A 19,873-nucleotide genomic window follows, 5' to 3' on the forward strand; every position below is an offset into this window, starting at 1 on the left:
GATGTTGCACTGTATGTCTCTTTATGATAAACCTCAGTGCTCTTAGTAAATTACCAACCATGAAGAGGCCATGGAAAACCAGGGTATTGTAGCAGATGGTCAGAAGTAAGATAGTCTAGGATCCTTGAACTTACAGCCAGTGAATTAAGGAAGAGCGGTGTACTGGGGGGTATTCCTTATAAACTGTCCAATTTGGTGCCAACTATATGTGGTTAGCATCAGAACAAGACTGTAGGACATCGAAAGGGGTTCCTTACAGTTTAGTGCTGTAACTGCACAAGTATATTTAGAATACTAGGTGTTCTATTTTTGAGAAAGGAATTTGGAGATTAAAAAACTAAGTAATAACAAAAACAAAAATGAAAAGTAACTGTCATCACCACCTTGATGCTACATCTTTAGAATGAAGTTTGTCTATTATTCCCTATCACTTTCACCTGAATAACTTTATCATTCCACTGCTAAGTATTAAGGCTAGACTGTCGTAATTATTCATCCACTCTTACATACTTCAAGTATTGCTTCTTTATAGCAAAATGGATTTTATTATATTATTATTATGCCTGAGAGTGTAGATGTGTACACACTGAGTCTGTGGAGTCAGCTCTCTCCTACCTTTCCCTGGGTTTTGGAGATTAAACTTTGGTCACTGCCATTATGAGGCAAACATTTTTAGCCAATGAGCTAGCTTGCTGGCCTCTAACATAACAATTGCACATTGCAAATGATAGTATGTGATGGGTACTTTCAAACTGGTTTGAGGATGGACTCCAAAAAAAAAAATAATAATAATAAAAAAAAAGACAAAAATAGATTACCTCTATGAGACGCAGCTGTGAAGATGATGACATGTAATCTGCTTCTAATTTGTTCTTCTCAGAGATCACTGTAGTATTCTGAAGAATCAAATCGACTTTTTGTATGTGCAAAGAAGTGCAAATCTACAAGCAAACAACCCATAAGAATTTTGTTTTTATGTTGCCTAAGTTTTACAACTATGAAAAATGCCAGTTTTTTCAAAACAAAATATGAATCATGAAAAATTAACATCTTTCTACTGTGATCAAATAGTTCATATAAAGCTACTTTTAAAAAGTAATTTCCTATATATTTAAGTCATCTGGAAGAAAATAATTTAGCCTAATGATGTAATAGAAACTTTTAAAATTCAGTGTAAGCATTAAAACCTAAACAAGCTGAAACTAATCATAAAAATCTCTTGCTTATTATTATTACTAAAACAGAAAAACACTGAAGAGATTATGTCTCATAATACTAAACTTACTAAATTTTAGTATCCAGATGTCAAAAATTAAGAAAATACCTTACCTTTACTAGGCCTGTTAATTCAGTAACAAGTTTTGCTTTCTGAACGTTTATTTCTTTAATTTTGGTACTCGCTTTTCGTTCTTCTTCTTCCAGATTGCAAGTATCCTGTTCCATCAGTCTTATACTGTATGACAGACACACATAAGGAAGGAGAGATCAGAGCTAACCACAGGATGAAGCCCAAAGCCTTATGTCCCCTGAAGTTCTTTGGGTTACAATGATAACCAGACACCTAAATGCTAGCTCCTAGAATGCAATCACTCAGGATCAAAATACAGCTACATGACCAGCACAGTCTAGTGTCAGTAATAATGCTGATGCAGAATATGGAGTGAGAAAGGGCATTTGAATTTCCCCTTTGTTAGTCATCAATAAGTAGAACTCGACAAGTTACACCGTGGAGGTTAAGCTTTTCCATCTGTAAACTGAAGATGATAAAATTTCCTCTCACTGAACTTTGGAGAAAAAAAACAAACAATATAGCATAATATCTAGCCCAGAATTTATTTTTAATATAAGTTGTTACTATAGTGTTCATGAAACACAATCCTTAAGCAGGTAGAGCTACTCCATAGGAAAAACAGAAGAAAAACCAAAAACAGAAGAAAACCAACACAGGGTTGGGAATGTAGCTCAGGTGGTGAAGTACTTGCTTAACAAGCATGAAGATTTGGACTCAATCCCCTCCCCTCCCCTCCCCCAGCAGCATCAATCAGGAGTGGTGGTGAGGCAGAGGCAGGAAAATCAGAAGTTTAAGGTCACTTTCAGCTACACAGCAAGTGTGAGGCCAGCCTGAACTACATGAGGCTAAGCCCTGCCCCCATACAAGAGTCCTAAAATTATCTTTAAAATAATTTTAAAATTTAAGAAACAAATGTTTGAGCCAGGTAGTAGTGGTACACACCTTTAATCCCAGCACTCAGAAGGCAAGAGGCAGGTGGATTTCTGTGAGTTCAAGGCCAGCCTGGTCTGCCAACAGCTAGTTCCAGAACAGGCTCTAAAAACTACAGAGAAACCCTGTCTTGCAAGCCACAACCCCAAAGAACTTAGACAACAATGAGGACACTAAGAGAGACTTACATAGATCTAATCTACATGGGAAGTAGAAAAAGACAAGATCTCCTGGGTAAATTGTGAGCATGGGGACCTTGGGGGAGGTTTGAAAGGGAGAGGGGAGAGGCAAGGAGGGGAGCAGAGAAAAATGTAGAGCTCAATAAAAATCAATAAAAAAAAGAAAGAAAAACCAAAAAAAGGGGGAAAAAAAGAAACAAAGGTTTGAAAAGTTAAGTAAGTCACCGAAGACTATAGCTATGAAGCAGCAGGCTACGATTAACACCAACTTGGAGTCCACGGTCTTCCACTAAACCATGGTGACGCCAAGGCTAACGAGAGAAAGGACAGAAGTAGTAATAAACAAGAACCATTAAGTACAGTGGATGGGGTACAAGGCGAGTTGCTAGAGAGGAAAACAAGTTTCTGAATAATTGTGAAAACCAGTCCTAGGAAGCACAAGGTGGAGACGAGCAAAATTTTCAAACATTAAAAATAAAACAACTTGCTCTCCGTGCTTGGCTTAGGTTCCGGTGACATGGCTAAACGCACCAAGAAGGTCGGGATCGTCGGGAAATACGGGACCCGCTATGGTGCCTCCCTCCGGAAAATGGTGAAGAAAATTGAAATCAGCCAGCACGCCAAGTACACGTGCTCCTTCTGTGGCAAGACTAAGATGAAGAGACGAGCCGTTGGCATCTGGCACTGTGGCTCCTGCACGAAGACAGTGGCTGGTGGGGCCTGGACCTACAACACGACTTCTGCCGTCACAGTGAAGTCTGCCATCAGAAGACTGAAGGAACTGAAAGACCAGTAAAAGTGCTACCATTTGATACACAGGCCTACTAACTACAATAGTGCACAACCAACTAAATAAATGGGTTAATTTACGTAAAAAAAAAATAAAAAAATAAAACAACTTTTGCAATAGTATTCCGGATGAACTGCACAGAGTCTAACCATCACCCCAAAACCACAAAGTGTATTAAAGACACAAATAAAACCACTGGGCTGGTAATGGGCAAAAAGTCATTGTGTTGCAAAAATTACTAGCTTTTTCAAAAGAAGAGAAAGTTTTAAGCAATAGGTCCAATAGTAAAGTTCAAGTGGAGTCACACAGTAAAGTCTAATGGTTTATCAACAATTAAACATAGTATTAAAGTGAAGGATTAAAGGTGATAAGGCCAAAAATTAAAAAAGAAAACCTAAAAGAGAAACTGCCTAAAAAAGTTTAAAAAAAAACACACAAAAATTTTCCTTGCCTATTTTATTGTTTTCTTCTTTAAAGAAATTATTTTTGACTTTCCCATTTCTTTTAATCTAAATTTATTTTCCGAGAAATCAGTAGACTCCCGCATTCACAGCATTTCCACTCTTCCTTACCCAACAGTCACACTTTTATCTTGGGGGAAACCAAAAGCTATTTAATTGTACTTAAGATTCACTCCATAGGAGGTATTTCATGCCCGGTAATATAAACCTAGCCAATTACCCATAGCTGGAGAATTCACAGGCCCTAGGAAAGAACCTTCAACTGCTATTTTCCTGTATCAATATAATTTCTAACTGTACTCTAAATTATACTCTTAGGCATTAAAGGGATCAAAGGTCTGGAAAGAACACTTTAGTCAGATTGACTTTTGTCCTATGCACCACAATTGTAACGTGAGCATTAATATTAAAACTTTAGAAATAACTATAAGCTGTTGACATCATAGGATTGAACCAGTAGGCTCTTGTGCTGTGTTTCGTTGAGCTCCCCTCCCAAAGCTACAAGATACCTTCCCAGCTTGGAGCTGATTTTCTGCTCCAGTTGTCTTTTTTTGGTTTTTCTTTCAAGAAGTTCCTTCTTTTTCAGTCTCAGCTCATTGTCTTTGAGCTCGAGATGCTTGTTCGTATCACGTAAGGTCACCAATCCTGATTCCACTGCTTCCAATTTTCTATTAATTTCCTATGGAACAATCAAATTGTTAACAAAAACTTTTAAAGTTCCAAAGTATTAAAAATCCAGCCAATAATTTAATAACTATGCAGTGAACCAACCTTTAGCTGTTCTTCCAAGTTTCTTCTTTGTTCTAGATCCACAGTGACAGTGAGGAACTGGGCTACTTTCAGGGATGTGTTACTAGAAATAACTTTATTTGAATAGAAAGAAGTTTTTAACACATACTTTTCTTCTGCTGTATAAATTTGTTTTAATCGAGTTTCTTGTATTACCTATAATGTAAAGTAGGAATCATAAACATTCTAATAAAAACTATGATATATGCTTTAAAGGACTAAAAAATTAAGAACAAAAATTACTACATTTCAAATATCTATCTAATAGTAAACATTGTTTGGCTATAAAAAAAAAAGAATTAAGAACATAAACCAGGAGAATTCTAAAAGACCAATATACCAGAGTTAAAATAACACTATTAATCAATGTCTCTAAAATGTGGTTAATGTATCTTAGGTAAATGTTTTTGAAACATAAAGGAGGAGAATGAAGCAAGTAGGTCTGTAATTAATTCTCAATTCACATACAGTATCAAAACATAAATGAAGTAGTTTCAAAAACACACAAACAGCCCAAGCTGGGTGTGGTGGTGTATAACTGCAATCCTAGCATTTGGGAGTCTGAGAAAAAAGATAAAGGAATTCAAGATCAGACTCAGCTCCACAGTAATTCAAGGAGAGCCTGGGAACATGACATTCTGTCTCATAAAACAAAAACAACACAAAGAACAACAAACCCCTTACAAATAAAAAGAAAAGCCTGTTCTAAGAAAGATTTGTTCTGTCCCTGTTTGCAAAAAACTTTAAGGATGTATTTGCTAAGAAAATAAGATCTTATGAAAAGTGGCTATTTGTTTACTGAAACGGTCTTAAATAAAAGCTTTAAGAAGGTGAAAGTTTACCAGAATACTTATTTCCCTGTCTACCATTCTAAAGCACACTTGAAAGATAATCTAGAGTGTAAGATTTTTAAAGATTAAATAATCATAATATATATATATATAAAGCAAGGTAGAATCACCTAAGAGCATCCTGACATTCTAGGTTTTAACTTTATTCTGCTAAAAATAAAAGTATGTGCTAATTTGTTCTAAGTAATTCTGCATCACTTCTACTATAAAATATTACCTAAACGTCACAGTTTTATGTCCTATTACAACTGTTAAATTCAAAGAGAGTTTTTAAATCTTTACTTTCTTACCCGTTCAATTCTTTCTCGAGTCCTTTCGGTTCCCACAGGAACTTCATGAATATGATACTGGCAGCAAAGATAACTCATCACAGGATCAGGTGCATCAAATAGCTCTCGCAAATATGAAAAAAAGCCATACTGTCTGAAGAGAAAAGGAGAGATTTGACCTTTTTTTTCTTAAAACATTATTTTAAAAATCTGACTACTAGGCTGTGGAGACGGCTCAGGAGATGACGTGCTGCTGTGGGATATTTGTACACCTATGGAATGCGTTGCTGTGACTGATGTGAGAAGAAGCTGAATGGCCAACAGCTAGGCAGGATAGTATAGGTGGGACTTCTGGGCAAGGAGAGAACTCTGGGAAGAAGATTTCCTTGCAGATTCACTAGCAAGGAAAGATTCACAGAGAGGAAACCAGATGCACAAGATGGAAGAGAGGTAATGCCACGTGGCAGAACAAAGATTAATAGAAATGGGTCAACTTTAGTTATAAGAGATAGTGGGACAAGCATAAGTCAAGGCTGAGCTTTCATAGTTAATAAGTCTTGGTGTTGTTATTTGTAGCTGCTGATCCCAATGGAAAAGCTCTCCACAAAATGCCTGCCTTGCAACAAAAAAGTCTGGGTGCAATGACCTGGAGTTCAAATCCCATGACCCATACAAAATCTCCAGGCAAGGTGGCATTGGCTTATTATGCCCATGGAAAAATAAAGATAGTGGATCACTGGGGTCTCAAGCAAGACACCTGGTAAATTCCAGGACAGTATGAGACTTTGTCCTTTCTTTCCCCCAGACCACAAAAATGTCTGAGGATGGGAAAGCATGAGAAATGATAACTGAGGCTGTCTTCTACATACAGGCATACACAGAAGTGCACTCACAGACATACAATCTGATTGCAGACAAGTAGTCAATAAGCAGTAAGTAAATTACAGTGTGATGGTTTGGATGATAATGGCCCCTATAGCCTCACGTTTGAATACTTGATTCCAGTTAGTAAAACTGTTTGGGAAGGATTAGAAAGACTGGTTGTATTGAAGGAGGAGGTGTCGTTGGGGTGGGTTTTGAGGTTTCAAAATTCCACACAGGCCCAGTTTCTCTCTCTTTATCTTGTGTCAGTGGATCAGATGTAAGTTCTCAGTACTGCTGCAGTGCCATGCCTGCCTGCTAGGTGTCATGCACCCCACCATGATGGTCATGGGTTCTATTAATCCTCTGAAACTGCAAGCAAGCCCTTAATTAAATTCTCTATAAGTTGTCTTTGTCATGGTATCTCTTTATAGCAATAGAAAATAACTAAAGCTGGAGGTGGTGGCACATGTCTTTAATTTCAGCACCTAGTAGGCAGAAGGCAGGTGGATCTCTGTAAGTTCAAAGCCAGAATGGTCTACATAGTAAGTTCCAGAATAGATAGAGCTACACAGTGAGACCCTGTCCCAAAACCACACAAAACCCAAAATCAACCAACCAACCAACCAAATAAGTAATAAAACAAAGAAAGTAAAGTAACTAAGACACACATTTTAACAAAAGCAGAGGAAAAGGCTTTTTACATTTTAATATCACTTGTGCTATTTTCTTCCTTGCTGCTAAGCCTTTTATGATTACAATCTATTCTTTTTGCAAACTATCTTTTTTCTGTTCCTATTCTTAATCTTTTTATATTAAGAATGTCTAGTTATATCCAGAGATCAGATATTTAGCTATTATATAAAATTCTGTTTCTTTACATTTAGCCCTTATAGAAAGCCTGAACTTTTCCCAATTTTATACTTCAGCAGATCTCCTAAGACAGACTTATATAGCTTATAACAAACATTATGTGAAGAATTAAAAGTCACTTAAGACTCAGTGTCTGAATTTATTCTAATAATACTTTCAACTTACCTTAACTCATTCAGAGATCTTGAAGGCGCTTTGTCTGCATAAGAAATCTTGGGAGCAATAACAGCATTTACTCTTAACTTCTTATTGTCACGAACCTGAATACAAGAAAAAGACAATACTAATTACCATGTGCTTAACTGAAATAATCTTTAAAGTCAACATATCCCCACTGGCACTACAAGGATGATCAGAAATTTAAACAAAGCATTATATTTTATTTTTTTCTCTTAATTTTACCCCCTCTAAATTCAATCTGAGCTTTTCAACTTTATAGGTTCTCTGCTTTTGGTTTTTCTGTTCAAGACAGGGTCTTACTTAGTCTGTGGACAGGAATTTACTGCAAACTCCAGGTTAACCTTACTCACAATCTTCTGCCTTGCCTCTCAAGGGCTGGGATTACAGGTATGTGCCCCTACAGCCATCTGAGAGTCCATTTCTTTCAGAAATATGTACTAAATTTTCAGATGAAACAGGATGTCCGGAATTGGCTTCAGAATATATAGATGGCACTTATACTTTCATTAATAACAGATTATCTTGTATTGGGTTTACCTATCTGCCAATAATGATCATAAAACTCTAAGCAAAATTTCAAACAATAATTTTTGAAAGTACTAGGAAAACAAATTGGAGGGATGGAACTAGCTAGAATCTGAGTTTATGTGACTTGTGACTTGAGAGCATTCACTAATCAAGCAGGAGACTTATAGAAATGGAAATTTAGGTAGAAAAATGTAGCTGTGGCTTGAAGAAATCAGAGTATGGAATTTGTGGTGGCTAGAATGAACATATAAATTAAAAGGTAAATTCTTGTCAGTATCCTGACAAATGAGAAACCTCAGAATACTCAAACCTGTTTCAATCTCTGGCTGATGATTCAGCTATAAACGTATGGAAAAATCCCAGTGGATCATGAAAAAGCAACAAACAGAAGTGGGAAGGCCTGAACAGGGGCCAGGGAGATGGCTCACTATATAAAGTGCCTGTCATGAGTTCATAACCCTAATACCTACATAAAAGCTGGACAGGGCAGCGTATACCTATAACCAAAGCATTGGGTAGGTACAGAGATAGGAGGATTCCTAGAGCATATTAGCCAGCTAGCCTAGTCAATCAGTAAGCTCCATGTTAAGCAAGAGACTCTGCTTCAAAAATTAATGTGGAGTTTCCTATGACTGGATTTCCAGAGTTCTGTATTCATTGCAAACACTTTTGTACCATGAGCCAAAAACCAAAACCATAAACCAAAAAAACTCTGTTGTGAAAAAAAAAAATTATCTAGATGTAGAGAGGAAGACACCAAAAGGTTGATCTCTGGATTCCACACGCACACACGTGGGCACACACACAAACATACAAAGACTCACACCCATTTGCTTTGGTTGCAAACATTTTGAAGTTTGAGTCCAATTTAGTTCGTTGGTAGTCAGTCTCTTCAGAAGGGAACTAACTGATCCTAACGGTATGATGTGCAATTTCAGTGAACAATAAAAATTCTTATGTATGAGAATTAAATGCCACCATAGCTAAGAGAAAAAGCAGTTTGCTTTAACATGGAGTTTACTGATTGGCTAGGCTAGCTGACTAAGAGAAACTGACCTCACAGGAACACAAATGTCAGATTTAAGACACAGGAATTTTAAGCAGTTAAGCTTATTCAAGAAAACCATTACCATACTGAATAAATGGATGGCCAACTATAGTGGACATAATAAGCAAACAGATTTTAGCAGAAATTCTAGATAAAAAATATACAATATCCAAAATAAAAAAACTCACTCATGGAAGAGGGATAGTGTCTAGAATATATGAAGAATAACAAGAAAACGTAGAACATTAAGAAAACAAGCCAATTGAAAAGAATAGGGCAAGAAATTTCCAAAAGATAAAACAAATAGCTGAGAAACACTTCACCCTGAGGTCATCTAGGAAAAGTAAATTAAAATTACTCAGACATTCCATCTTATTCCAGTGAGGATGGCAAAGATCAATAAAACAAATGACAGCTGTGACGGCTAGTCTTGGCTGTCAAGCTGACCACATTTGGAAGCAACTAAAACATAAGTAGCTGGGCTCACCTCTGAGGAACTGTTCTTGGCTGGATCAGTTGAGGTCAGAAGACCCACCCTAAACCTTCTAGTGGCAGCCCACATGACATGAAAAAAGGAAGCTGTACTTTCTGTGTGCTTGCCCTCACTCTCACTGGCAAGTCCTACCCTGAGCCATTCCTTTGCTGGTGTTAGAACCTACTTCATTGGGATTCCAACATGGACAGAAAACTCAAAGATGTATAGAACCTCCCGGGACTTTAGCACCAGATTGGAACTGCTGAGACATCTAGTCTGGTGGAATAAATTAACTATTGGATCCTTGGCTTTTTCACCAGGAGACAGTATTATTGGACTACTTGGGCTGTAAGCCACTCTAATAAGGCCCTTTCATATGTATATATGTTCACCCCATCTGTTAACCCTAGTTAGGGTTAACCTGATCCTTAGTTAACCCTGACTAACACAACAGCACATGCTGGCAAGGATGTGGAGAAAGGGGAACACATAGTTCATTGCTATAACAATAATGGACTAAACCTCTTAAATTAAATGTTTTTCTTTATAAGAGTTGTCACAGTGTCACAGTAATAAAAACCCTAAGACAGGCCATAAAGCGTACATTTAGTAAGTAAAACATACACTGGGCTGGGGAGAGGGTTTAAGAGGTAAAGTGTGTGCCTTGTAAGCACAGGACAGAGTTTGACCCCTGGAGAACATACAAACAGAGGGTGTGTGGGGTGTGTATGCACACTTGTAATCTCAGTGAGGGGAGGTGGAGACAGGTATATCTCTTTAGACTTTGCTGGCCAGCCAGCCTACTCTAACTGGTGACTTCTAGGTGAGTAGAAAACTTGGTCTCAAAAACAGAAAAAAAGCACAAATAAACGACACCCCCCCCCCCGCAAATAACAAACCAAAAACCATCTCCACTCCAAAAGGAATAAAAACCCAAACTAAACCAAACCCTGAAACCTGAACCACAAACCTTTTTACATACTGCAAAAGATAAAACAATGCTGAGGCAGTAGAATGAAGAAGTCTCACTCGTGAAGAACACATTAACATGCTAAAACTTCTTTCATGTCATTTACATTAAAAAAATGAGTAAGTGTGAAGGCTGGAGAGGTAGCTCAGAGGTTAAGAACACTGGATGTTCTTCCAGAGGCCCTGTGTTCAATTCCCAATAACTACATGGCGGCTCACAACCATCTATAATGAAATCTGTTGCTCTTTTCCAATGTGTAGAAATATATACACAGATATATACAGATAGAACACTGTATAATCTTGCCGGGCAGTGGTGACACATGCCTTTAATCCAGCACTTGGAAGGAAGAGGCAGGTGAATCCCTGTGAGTTTAAGGCCAGCCCAGTCTACAAGAGCTAGTTCCAGGACAGCTAGGACTATTACATAGGGAAACCCTGCCTCGAAAAAAACCAAATAAGTAAATAAATAAATATAAGGGAATATATCGAGGATAAGGAAGGTGTTATTTTTTCAGAGCACACAAGGAGATCACAAATCTGCTGTGCGACTTGTACTATGTAAAGACTTACCACTTGTATTAATTCAATAAATGCTGATCGGCCAGTAGCCAAGCAGGAAGTATAGGTGGGGCGACCAGAACAGAAGAATTCTGGGAAGAGGAAAAGTTCAGTCTGCAGCTGTCACCCAGATGTAGAGGAAGCAAGATGTGACTGCCTTGCTGTGGCTAATACAGACAAGAATTATGGGCTAATTTAAGTTATAAGAACTAGTAAGAAGCCCGAGCTAATAGGCCAACCAGTTTATGATTAATGTGGACCTCTGTGTGTTTCTTTGGGACTGAATGGCTGTGGGACCGGGAGGGACAGAAACCTCAGTCAACACAAACTCATAAAGGAGAAAATCAGAAGGTGCCTGTCAATCAGAACATAGTATTGGTTAGTACTTACCTCTCTGAGGAAAATCTCCATATCCTCTTGACTTTCAAACACAAAGGCTCTTAAGTCATTTGATGAAATATGATTTTCAACATATTTTGCATTTTTATTATCTTTCATATTAATCTAAAAAAAGGAAAAATTAGTTTCTTACTGAGACCTACTGATAATCTTAGAGCATATGCAAATATCTTGAATGTATATAATTACATGAAATTTACTCCTAATTTCCAAACATTTCATTTTTTACTCAGAACAATCATATGAAGATCTGTTGTACAATGAGTTTTAAATTATCTCAGAAACAACCTTAGTTTCCCTCTGGTTAACTCACTGGAGTTGGAGACTGCTACCTAGAAATATAAACAGTTCTCATCTTCCCTGAAACTTAGTACTTTCCTTCTTAACCTTGACAAAAACTTCCTATTACATTGGTAATAGTTCATAGGCATAAAACCGTAATAAAACCTTCATAAGACACATGGAAAAAACTTGTTATGTTGGTCAGCTGTTGAAGCCTTTTGAAAGATTTGCATAGCTAAAACATAAATTTATTTATTTATGGTTTTAGGGTGTTTTTTTCTACTATGTGATTCTACCTGCAATTCATTATGTGGCTTGTGCTCCAGGCCTCAAACTTGTGATCCTCTCTCACATCAACCTCATAGGTCCTGGTATTATAGGTATATACCACACACAACTTTTACAAACATGTTAAAAAATATTTGCTAATTAGATATTACAGCACAAGTGACTCAATTCTATGGAAGATGCTAAGACAGGTAAGTGGAGAACTGTCTCAAGAATATTAAATCTTTATTACACATGAATGAGCAAAATGCAAAGCAAAGAACCATACAGTTTTCACTAACAAAGACACAGTAGAAAGTGCTGTCTAGTAGATTTCACAGGAGAGCTAGATGAAAGACAAAGTATTCACACAGGATGCTTTACTATGAAGCATGCTATTTTTGACCAGGGCTCTGGTCTGGGGATATATCTCGGTGGGAAAGTACTTGTCTACTATGTAATGGGCCCTAGATGCAATTTCTAAAACTGCCTTAAAAAAAAAAAGAGAGAGATAGTATGGTTAAAAAAGTAAATAAAAGGTTTGTTATCTAAACACTGGCCAATACTATTCTCTAGAAAACATCAGCAAATGTAGAAAAATGGGAATACAGACAGACAACAATCTTTGTGAGACATGATCATCCAAGTACACACTCTACAATCATCTGGTGACTGTCATTTCACACTTTTTTTTATATTCAATTACTCTACTGGAAGAAGTGCAAATGAATGAAGATGTAAGCTGATATTCACTCCAAGTAGAATGGACAAAAACAACTGCTATGGATGAGCCAGACATGATTTGGTTCTCAAGTTTTTCCAGGGTGTATTCATTAGAAATATCTTTCCATTTGAGAACCAAAAGCCCTCATCTTGTGTCAACAGCTCATGTAATTCTTTGAAATCTCACAACAGTCATTTTGGTTACTAGCCAGTTAGTGCCAGTGTAGCAGTGGATAATTTCCCCTTTTTCCAGGTGTAATGCATATCCTCAAGTAAAATTTGTACAAAGCATTGGTTCTTCAGCTTCCTGTTTCTTAGAATCCTGTTCCTTTCTTTCTGGTATTCAGTGAAAACAAAATTTCTAAGAGAATTTTACAGTTATACCTTCACAAAGGAGTAAGATACAGACTGGCAGGCATAGCAGACATACCATTCTTGATATCATCTGGTTGATGCAGTCTCCTGTTTCATATTTTTTAAACGAAAAATTTCTACATAACCTATTCAACCCACTTTATCATTCATTAACATGTTATCAACGCATTCATTTATTATTAGACCTAACCTGTAGCATTATGTTTGTATGTATGCAGGTGTGCAGGTTCACCTACATGCGTATAAGTAGAGGTCAGAGGACAATCATCATTGTTCCTCAAACTCACCTGGCCTGGTGCTCACTAAGCAGATTAGACTGGTTTATGGAGAGCCCCAGTGATCCATCTGCCTCCACCTCCCTAATGCTAAGATTATAAGCACACCACCACGGTTGGTTTTTTGACATGGATTCTTGGGGATCAAATTCAGGTTTTTGCAAGCACTTTATCAAATGATCTATCCCCAGACCCTACAACAGTATTTTAATGGTTGAACTGAATTCAACTGTGAAAATAAAAGGTAATTTATCTCACCTACCAGTATCTTTAAGAATTTTCTTCATTATGCACATTACTTCTGTTAATATAAGGTATAGTTGTTGATGAGACTAGTATCTATAAATCTTATCTTAATTTCTCCTGCTCTAGACTGAAGTCATTAGAAATAAATCACAGAAACAGAACAAGCTATATGACTGACATTTTCAATGTATATATTCTTAACATGCTGATGCAGGTTAATTTTCAGGTAGACTTGACGAGTTAGGTAAGTGCACATACATACAGATACGAATGGAAACAGAAGCAAGAAGAGAGAAAAGTCACTACATGAAGGTTGAAAAGTAGAATACATCTTTTTATTTTAAATACTCAGATGTAGTTAAATATGTAAATATACTCCAACTAGTGATGTATGCTGGTTATGAGTTATACAGTTAAGACAATCAGATGACAAATCTGATTAAGTTCTGAACTATTACTGAGGTTGTTATTAAAAAAAAAGTGTAAATAACTATATGCATATAACCTATAGCAAGGATTTTTACAGTCCTTATCAATAGATTAAAACAATGAAAATACACTTAATATAAATTATCTTCCTAATTCTGGAAAAATATTCTCTTTGCTGTTCTTTCTGCTTGGTTTAGGAGGACAGAGTTTTACTATGTAACCCAGGTTAGAAAGGAACTATGTAGCTGAGGCTAGCATCAAACTCTAAATCCTCCTGCCCCAGCCGCTTGAGAACTGAGATTATAGGCACATGCAACTGTGAAGAAAAGAATGGGTTATGGAAATAAATTTTACTAATATCAGATATAATAAGAATTAAATCTATGCTATCTTAATAGAGTATGGTTAGAGAAAATAGGGCTCATTATGAATTCTGCAAAGATAAGTTATAATTTTTCAAAGAAAAAATGCCCAGAAAAAATTATTCTTTGGTTATTTTTGGGAGGGGTTCTAATCTTATTTATCTATGTCTAGTATATCACCATTAAGGAATGTGTTTTCTTACTCTTACATCCCTTTATAAAGTCAAATTAATTACTTCATAGTTTGATGGAAATTTAGTGACCAAACTTCACTAAATTATTTGCTATAGTTTTTCTATTTCTGATGATTCACAGTAATTATATCAATTATTTGCTTCATTCACAAAATCCTCAGAATGCTTTTTATACAAGATAACTTTCTTGCTTATCTGTCAATCATCCCTTATCAACATTTTTATAGCAGTTTTCTTCCTCTTAAACAGTTTTGAATCTAATAATCTAAACATTAGTCAAGCAAGCTTACTATATGCACAACTGTAGGTTAGAAAATCCCATTTCCTATCTTTTTATGGGGTGTGTGTGTGTGCCTTTGTATGCACATACATGCAGATGCCAGAGGTTGATATAGGGTGTTTCCCTCAATTTTGTTCCAAATTATTTGGTTTGGAGCGTCTCTCACTGAATGTGGAGCTGCAAATCTGGCTAGACTGGCTGGCCAGAGACCCTATTATCTGTTTCCTCAGTGCTGGGATTATAGGCATGCCATCACCAACATCCACCTTTACATATAGTTTTAGGGGATCTTTTTTTCCCCTCTATATACGGTTTATGGGGATCAAATCAAGGTCTTCGTGGCCAGTACTTTAGAGACTGAACTTTTTCTCCAGCCCCCTCAGTTTTAAACCTCTTTCTTGAAAAAAATTCATAGGCTTATATACTACTATGGTTAAAGGGCACTTTAAAAAACTTATGTATGGATTCAGCCGTGCAATGCTTACAAGTCCAATGATGAAAAACCAGGGTCTTAGCTAGGTGGTGGAAACATCCACCTTTAATCCTAGCAGTTAGGAGAGAGGCAGAGGCAGGTGGATCTCATGAGTTCAAGGGTAGCCTGGGCTACAGAGTAAGTTCCAGGGACAGCCAAGGTTCCACAGAGAAGCCTTGTCTCGAAAAACACAAAAACAAATAAGCAAACAAAAACCCAGGGTCATAATAAAAATAAGACTTCTTATATCAACAAAAACCTACAATTTCCTAATGGTAAAACTGACTGATATTACAAAAAGGAATAAAATTTCTTACCGTGAGCATTATGGGCTCACAGACTCTTTGTTTAAACCTATCTCTGTTATTTCTGAGCCACAAGACAGCATCGTATGTGTCCCGGTACCGCTGTCTCAGTTTATCTTCCTTTTGATTCATTAGATTGTCAAAACGTATGATATGATCACCCACACCTAAAATTGGAAGGAAAAGTATCATTTCTCTGAAAACATTAGTACATCAACCTGTAAACAATACAGAATATCTTAAATCTAGGTTATAAATACCACCCATGACAGACCTTTCAAAATCACTTAATGCTTAAGATAAAAAATAACCCTGAAGCTACTGAAAAGCAAAGCACTTGGTGGGGGGGTAGCTTTTCTAGCAGAAATAGTAGATTTGAGATTTTTTTTTTTATTCTGAGAGAAAAAAATGGATATTCACTTCCACCTTTAATATATAGCTGAATATATAATAAAATCAAGAAAGGGGAATGCTAAATGTAAAATGTCTCAGGTAGTTCAAGAACAATGAAATTAATTTTCAGTATCTCTTCTTAGAAAGTTACCTAAACTCATAAGAAAATAAAGAGAGGAGGACGGTTGGGGAAAGATGACAAAATTCAGGAATCAATTTACTTAGTGCAGGAGTGGTATGAGACAAATCCCAGATGAGTGAGGATCTTGGATGCCTTGGAAACAACCTGGTTAGATGAAAGCAGGACAGCAAGATGCAGAATTAAAAAAAAAAAATTGGATTTTTCTCTTTCCAAATTTAAGAAAATGCTGGGCTGGTGAGATGATCAGTGGATCAAAGTGTTCATTATGTAAGCCTGATGACCTCAGCTTGATTCACAGATCATATGGTGGTAAGAAAATAAAACCAACTCCAGAAGACTGTCCTCTGACCTCCATGTGTGCCTAGGGGCAACTGCATGCCCAGATATACAAATAATAACAACTTGTTCTTAATTTAAAGATAAGCTACAACAAATGGTGTTTCTAAAAAAAGGAAATTAAAATTCTTAAAAATATTATCAATGAAAGTCAATTCAATTATAATGTACCTGGCTGTAAATAAGATTAGAAGTCAAACTGTTAAGAAAGCATATACAGCCAGGTGATGGTGGTGCTTTTAATCAGGCAGAGGCAGAAGGATCTCTGTGAGTTCAAGGGCATCCTGGTCTATAAGAAAAAGCTAGTTCCAGAACAGGCATGAAAGCTACACAGAGAAACCCTGTCTTGAAAAAAAATCAAAAAACAAAAAGAAAATACATGCAATTATAGCCCCCAATAAAGCTTTACTTTTCAAACAGAAATCATGTGTAGGAAAGACTTGAATATGAAAAGTAAGAATGGGAGTGCTACATTAGTACCTGAGCACACAAAACATACACAAGAACTGACAAAATTCACAGTAAAAATGTTAGCATTACTGATATACTAATTTTGGAATTACAGTACAAAGGAGGTGTATTTAACCCCAGCACTTGGGAGGCAGAGGCAGGCAGATCTCTGTGAGTTTGAGCCCATCCTGGTCTACAAGAGCTAGTTCCAGGACAATCAGGACTACACAGAGAAACTCTGTCTCGAAAAACAAAAAAAGAGAGAGATAACACATTGAGTAAAATCTAGACTCAAGAGAAAACAGAAAACTAAGGTATATAAAGTTAATTAAGCAACACCGAAATATGTGATAATAAAAGCAGGATTGTCACAACAAACTGCTAACACTGGGACTGAAGGTAGCAAGGGAAGTGCCACTCTTCCTGAATTTCTTTCAACTACATGTACCTAGCATTCAGACAGACAGATTAAATGACCAAAGATCTCAAGTTTTATCTAAGAATCAGTATGAGGGGGTGAGAATAAGAGAAATAAGCAAGGCTCCATTTTATAAACCATTTTTTGCCTCCAAGAAACTTACTCCGTTTCTGCTTCTCTAGCATCTCCTTTTCCCTTTGCTTGTCAATGATCTCTCCTTCACACAATCCCTTTTCCTCCTGAACTCGCCTCAGATCATTTGTGATGGCATCAATCTGAGGCTGAAGGTTCTCGCAGTTCTCCACAGTCCTGAGTTCATTTTGCAAGTCCTCTATCATCTTGCGCGTGTTGCTTATTCTCTTCTGCCGGTCTTGTTCTTCATTCTGTTTGACTGTTAAGGCCTGCTGAAGTTCCTTAATCTAACAAAACAAAAGTAGGCTAGTGTCCAAGATTGTTTTCTTCTGTTTTTTTTTAAAAGATTTATTTATTTATTATGTATAGCTTTAAACTGTCTAGGGAGTGGTGTGGTGCTCACTGGAAGAGCTGACCTGTCTAGCTTACAGAAGACCTACGGTTGGGTCACCACACACACACACACACACACACACACACACGCACGCACGCACGCACGCACGCACGCACGCACGCACTTCTCTCATTAAGAGGTATACTAGTAGGTAAGTGTATCAAAAGTACTTAAGAGCAACTTAACATATAATTAATGCTCATTAAAATACTTGAATAAAAACACATAAAACCAAATGCCCAAATACTTACAGAAATATATGCCACACATATGACCAAAATTAAAAAGAAATGATACTAATTGTAAGTTCTTACTTTTAATATCAAAGAATTTTCTTTCAACGAAATTCTGTTCTGCTAACAATCCAAGTTAACACTGAAATTTTAATCATCTTTATATTTAAAAATTTTGACTTATAATCAGTATAAATTTTTTAAAATCAGATGTATTGACTGCTACTTATTGTCAAAGAATTTAATTAAAATAATAGTATTCTAAAAATATCATTCTTTAAAGACATTTACAAATGGGGGACTGGAAGATGGCTAGTGATTAAGAGCTCCTTAAAGGTCCTGGTCTTGATTCCCAGTACCCACATGGCAGCTCACAATCACCAGTAACTCCAGTTTCAGGGGATCCAGTACACTCCTGTAGCTTTAGGAACACATGTATGCAGAGACATACAAGGAGGCAAAACACCCATATACATACATACACCAAACAACCAAAAACCAAAAAAAAACCCCCCACCAGATATACATAAATATAAGCTTCTACATTTAACTTACTTTTATAACTAGAATGTTGTGTTAAAAATAGATAAAAGCACGTTTTATAATCTGTTAATTTAGCACATTGCATAATGTCTTAACTAGTTTTATTTCTAAATCACATTTATTTATTTCTTTCCTCCATCATGAGCAATAATAAATTAATTATAAAGAATATGGAATATCTCACTCAGGATAATGTTTTCTATTTCCATTCATTTGCATGCAAAATTCAAGATGTCATTGTTTTTTACCACTGAGTAGTACTCTAATGTGTAGATGTGTCACACTTTCTTTATCCATTCTTCCATTGAGGGGCACCTAGGTTGTTTCCAGGTTCTGGCTATTACAAATAATGCTGCTATGAACATAGTTGAACAAATGCTTTTGTAGTATGATTGGGCATCTCGTGGTTATATTCCCAAAAGTGGTATTGCTGGATCTTGAGGTAGACTGACTCCTAATTTTCTGAGAAACCGCCACACTGCTTTCCAAAGTGGTTGTACAAGTTTGCATTCCCACAAGCAATGGATGAGTGTTCCCCTTACTCCACATCCTCTCCAGCAAAGGCTATCATTGGTGTTTTTGATTTTAGCCATTCTGACAGGTGTAAGATGGTATCTCTAAGTTGTTTTGATTTGCATTTCCCTGATAGCTAAGGAAGTTGAACATGTCCTTAAGTATCTTTTGGCCATTTGAAATTCTTCTGTTGAGAATTCTCTGTTCAGTTCAGTACCCCATTTTGGGTTGGCAAGAGGCTTGGCTCTAGAGGGGTTCCCAGGTGTCCATGGGGATGTCCCCAGCTAGGTCCCTGGGCAGTGGAGGAGAGGGTGCCTGAATTGGCCTTGTCCCATAAATTTGGGTAATAGGAAAAGGACTTTGCCCAAGCCAGGCGTGACCCATCTGTCCTGTTGCAGAAGCACAGGGGTTGTTAAAATTTAATAAGAGAGAGTGGAATGTAGGCCCTTATTTCTATATGGTGTGGCAGCCAGGCTCCGAAGCCATGGGTCCCACCTGAGGTGGTCACATAGACCTTCAGACAGGCTGTCACTGCCTCAACAATAGCCAGGATGTACTGCTCCTTTCTCTTTTGTTAAAAATGTACATCGCCTGGGGAGAGGTGTTTGCCAAAGCTGATGACTAAGTTGCAGGTATTTCCCTGTCTTATGTCCCT

General features: G+C 36.9%; 2 protein-coding genes across 3 annotated transcripts in view; one reads left to right on the forward strand and one right to left on the reverse strand.

The window, feature by feature from the left end:
- Positions 1-19,873, reverse strand: part of Smc5 (structural maintenance of chromosomes 5) — a 74,757-nt gene that overhangs the window by 23,049 nt on the left and 31,835 nt on the right. For both annotated transcript variants that reach the window (XM_075973715.1, XM_075973714.1), the window contains exons 9-17: positions 17,567-17,822; positions 15,677-15,831; positions 11,446-11,559; positions 7,460-7,554; positions 5,582-5,714; positions 4,423-4,596; positions 4,161-4,330; positions 1,330-1,453; positions 819-941 (exon numbers count right to left, since the gene is read on the reverse strand). In XM_075973715.1, the coding sequence (XP_075829830.1) occupies positions 819-941; positions 1,330-1,453; positions 4,161-4,330; positions 4,423-4,596; positions 5,582-5,714; positions 7,460-7,554; positions 11,446-11,559; positions 15,677-15,831; positions 17,567-17,822 (1,344 nt within the window). The remainder of the gene's footprint in view (positions 1-818; positions 942-1,329; positions 1,454-4,160; positions 4,331-4,422; positions 4,597-5,581; positions 5,715-7,459; positions 7,555-11,445; positions 11,560-15,676; positions 15,832-17,566; positions 17,823-19,873) is intronic.
- Positions 2,872-3,298, forward strand: LOC142850320 (large ribosomal subunit protein eL43-like). The gene has a single exon (XM_075973716.1). The coding sequence runs from the start codon at positions 2,918-2,920 to the stop codon at positions 3,194-3,196; it is 279 nt and encodes a 92-aa protein (XP_075829831.1). The 5' UTR covers positions 2,872-2,917; the 3' UTR covers positions 3,197-3,298.

The sequence above is a fragment of the Microtus pennsylvanicus genome, chromosome 5 (assembly GCF_037038515.1).
Source record: "Microtus pennsylvanicus isolate mMicPen1 chromosome 5, mMicPen1.hap1, whole genome shotgun sequence".
Classification (NCBI taxonomy): Eukaryota; Metazoa; Chordata; class Mammalia; order Rodentia; family Cricetidae; genus Microtus; species Microtus pennsylvanicus.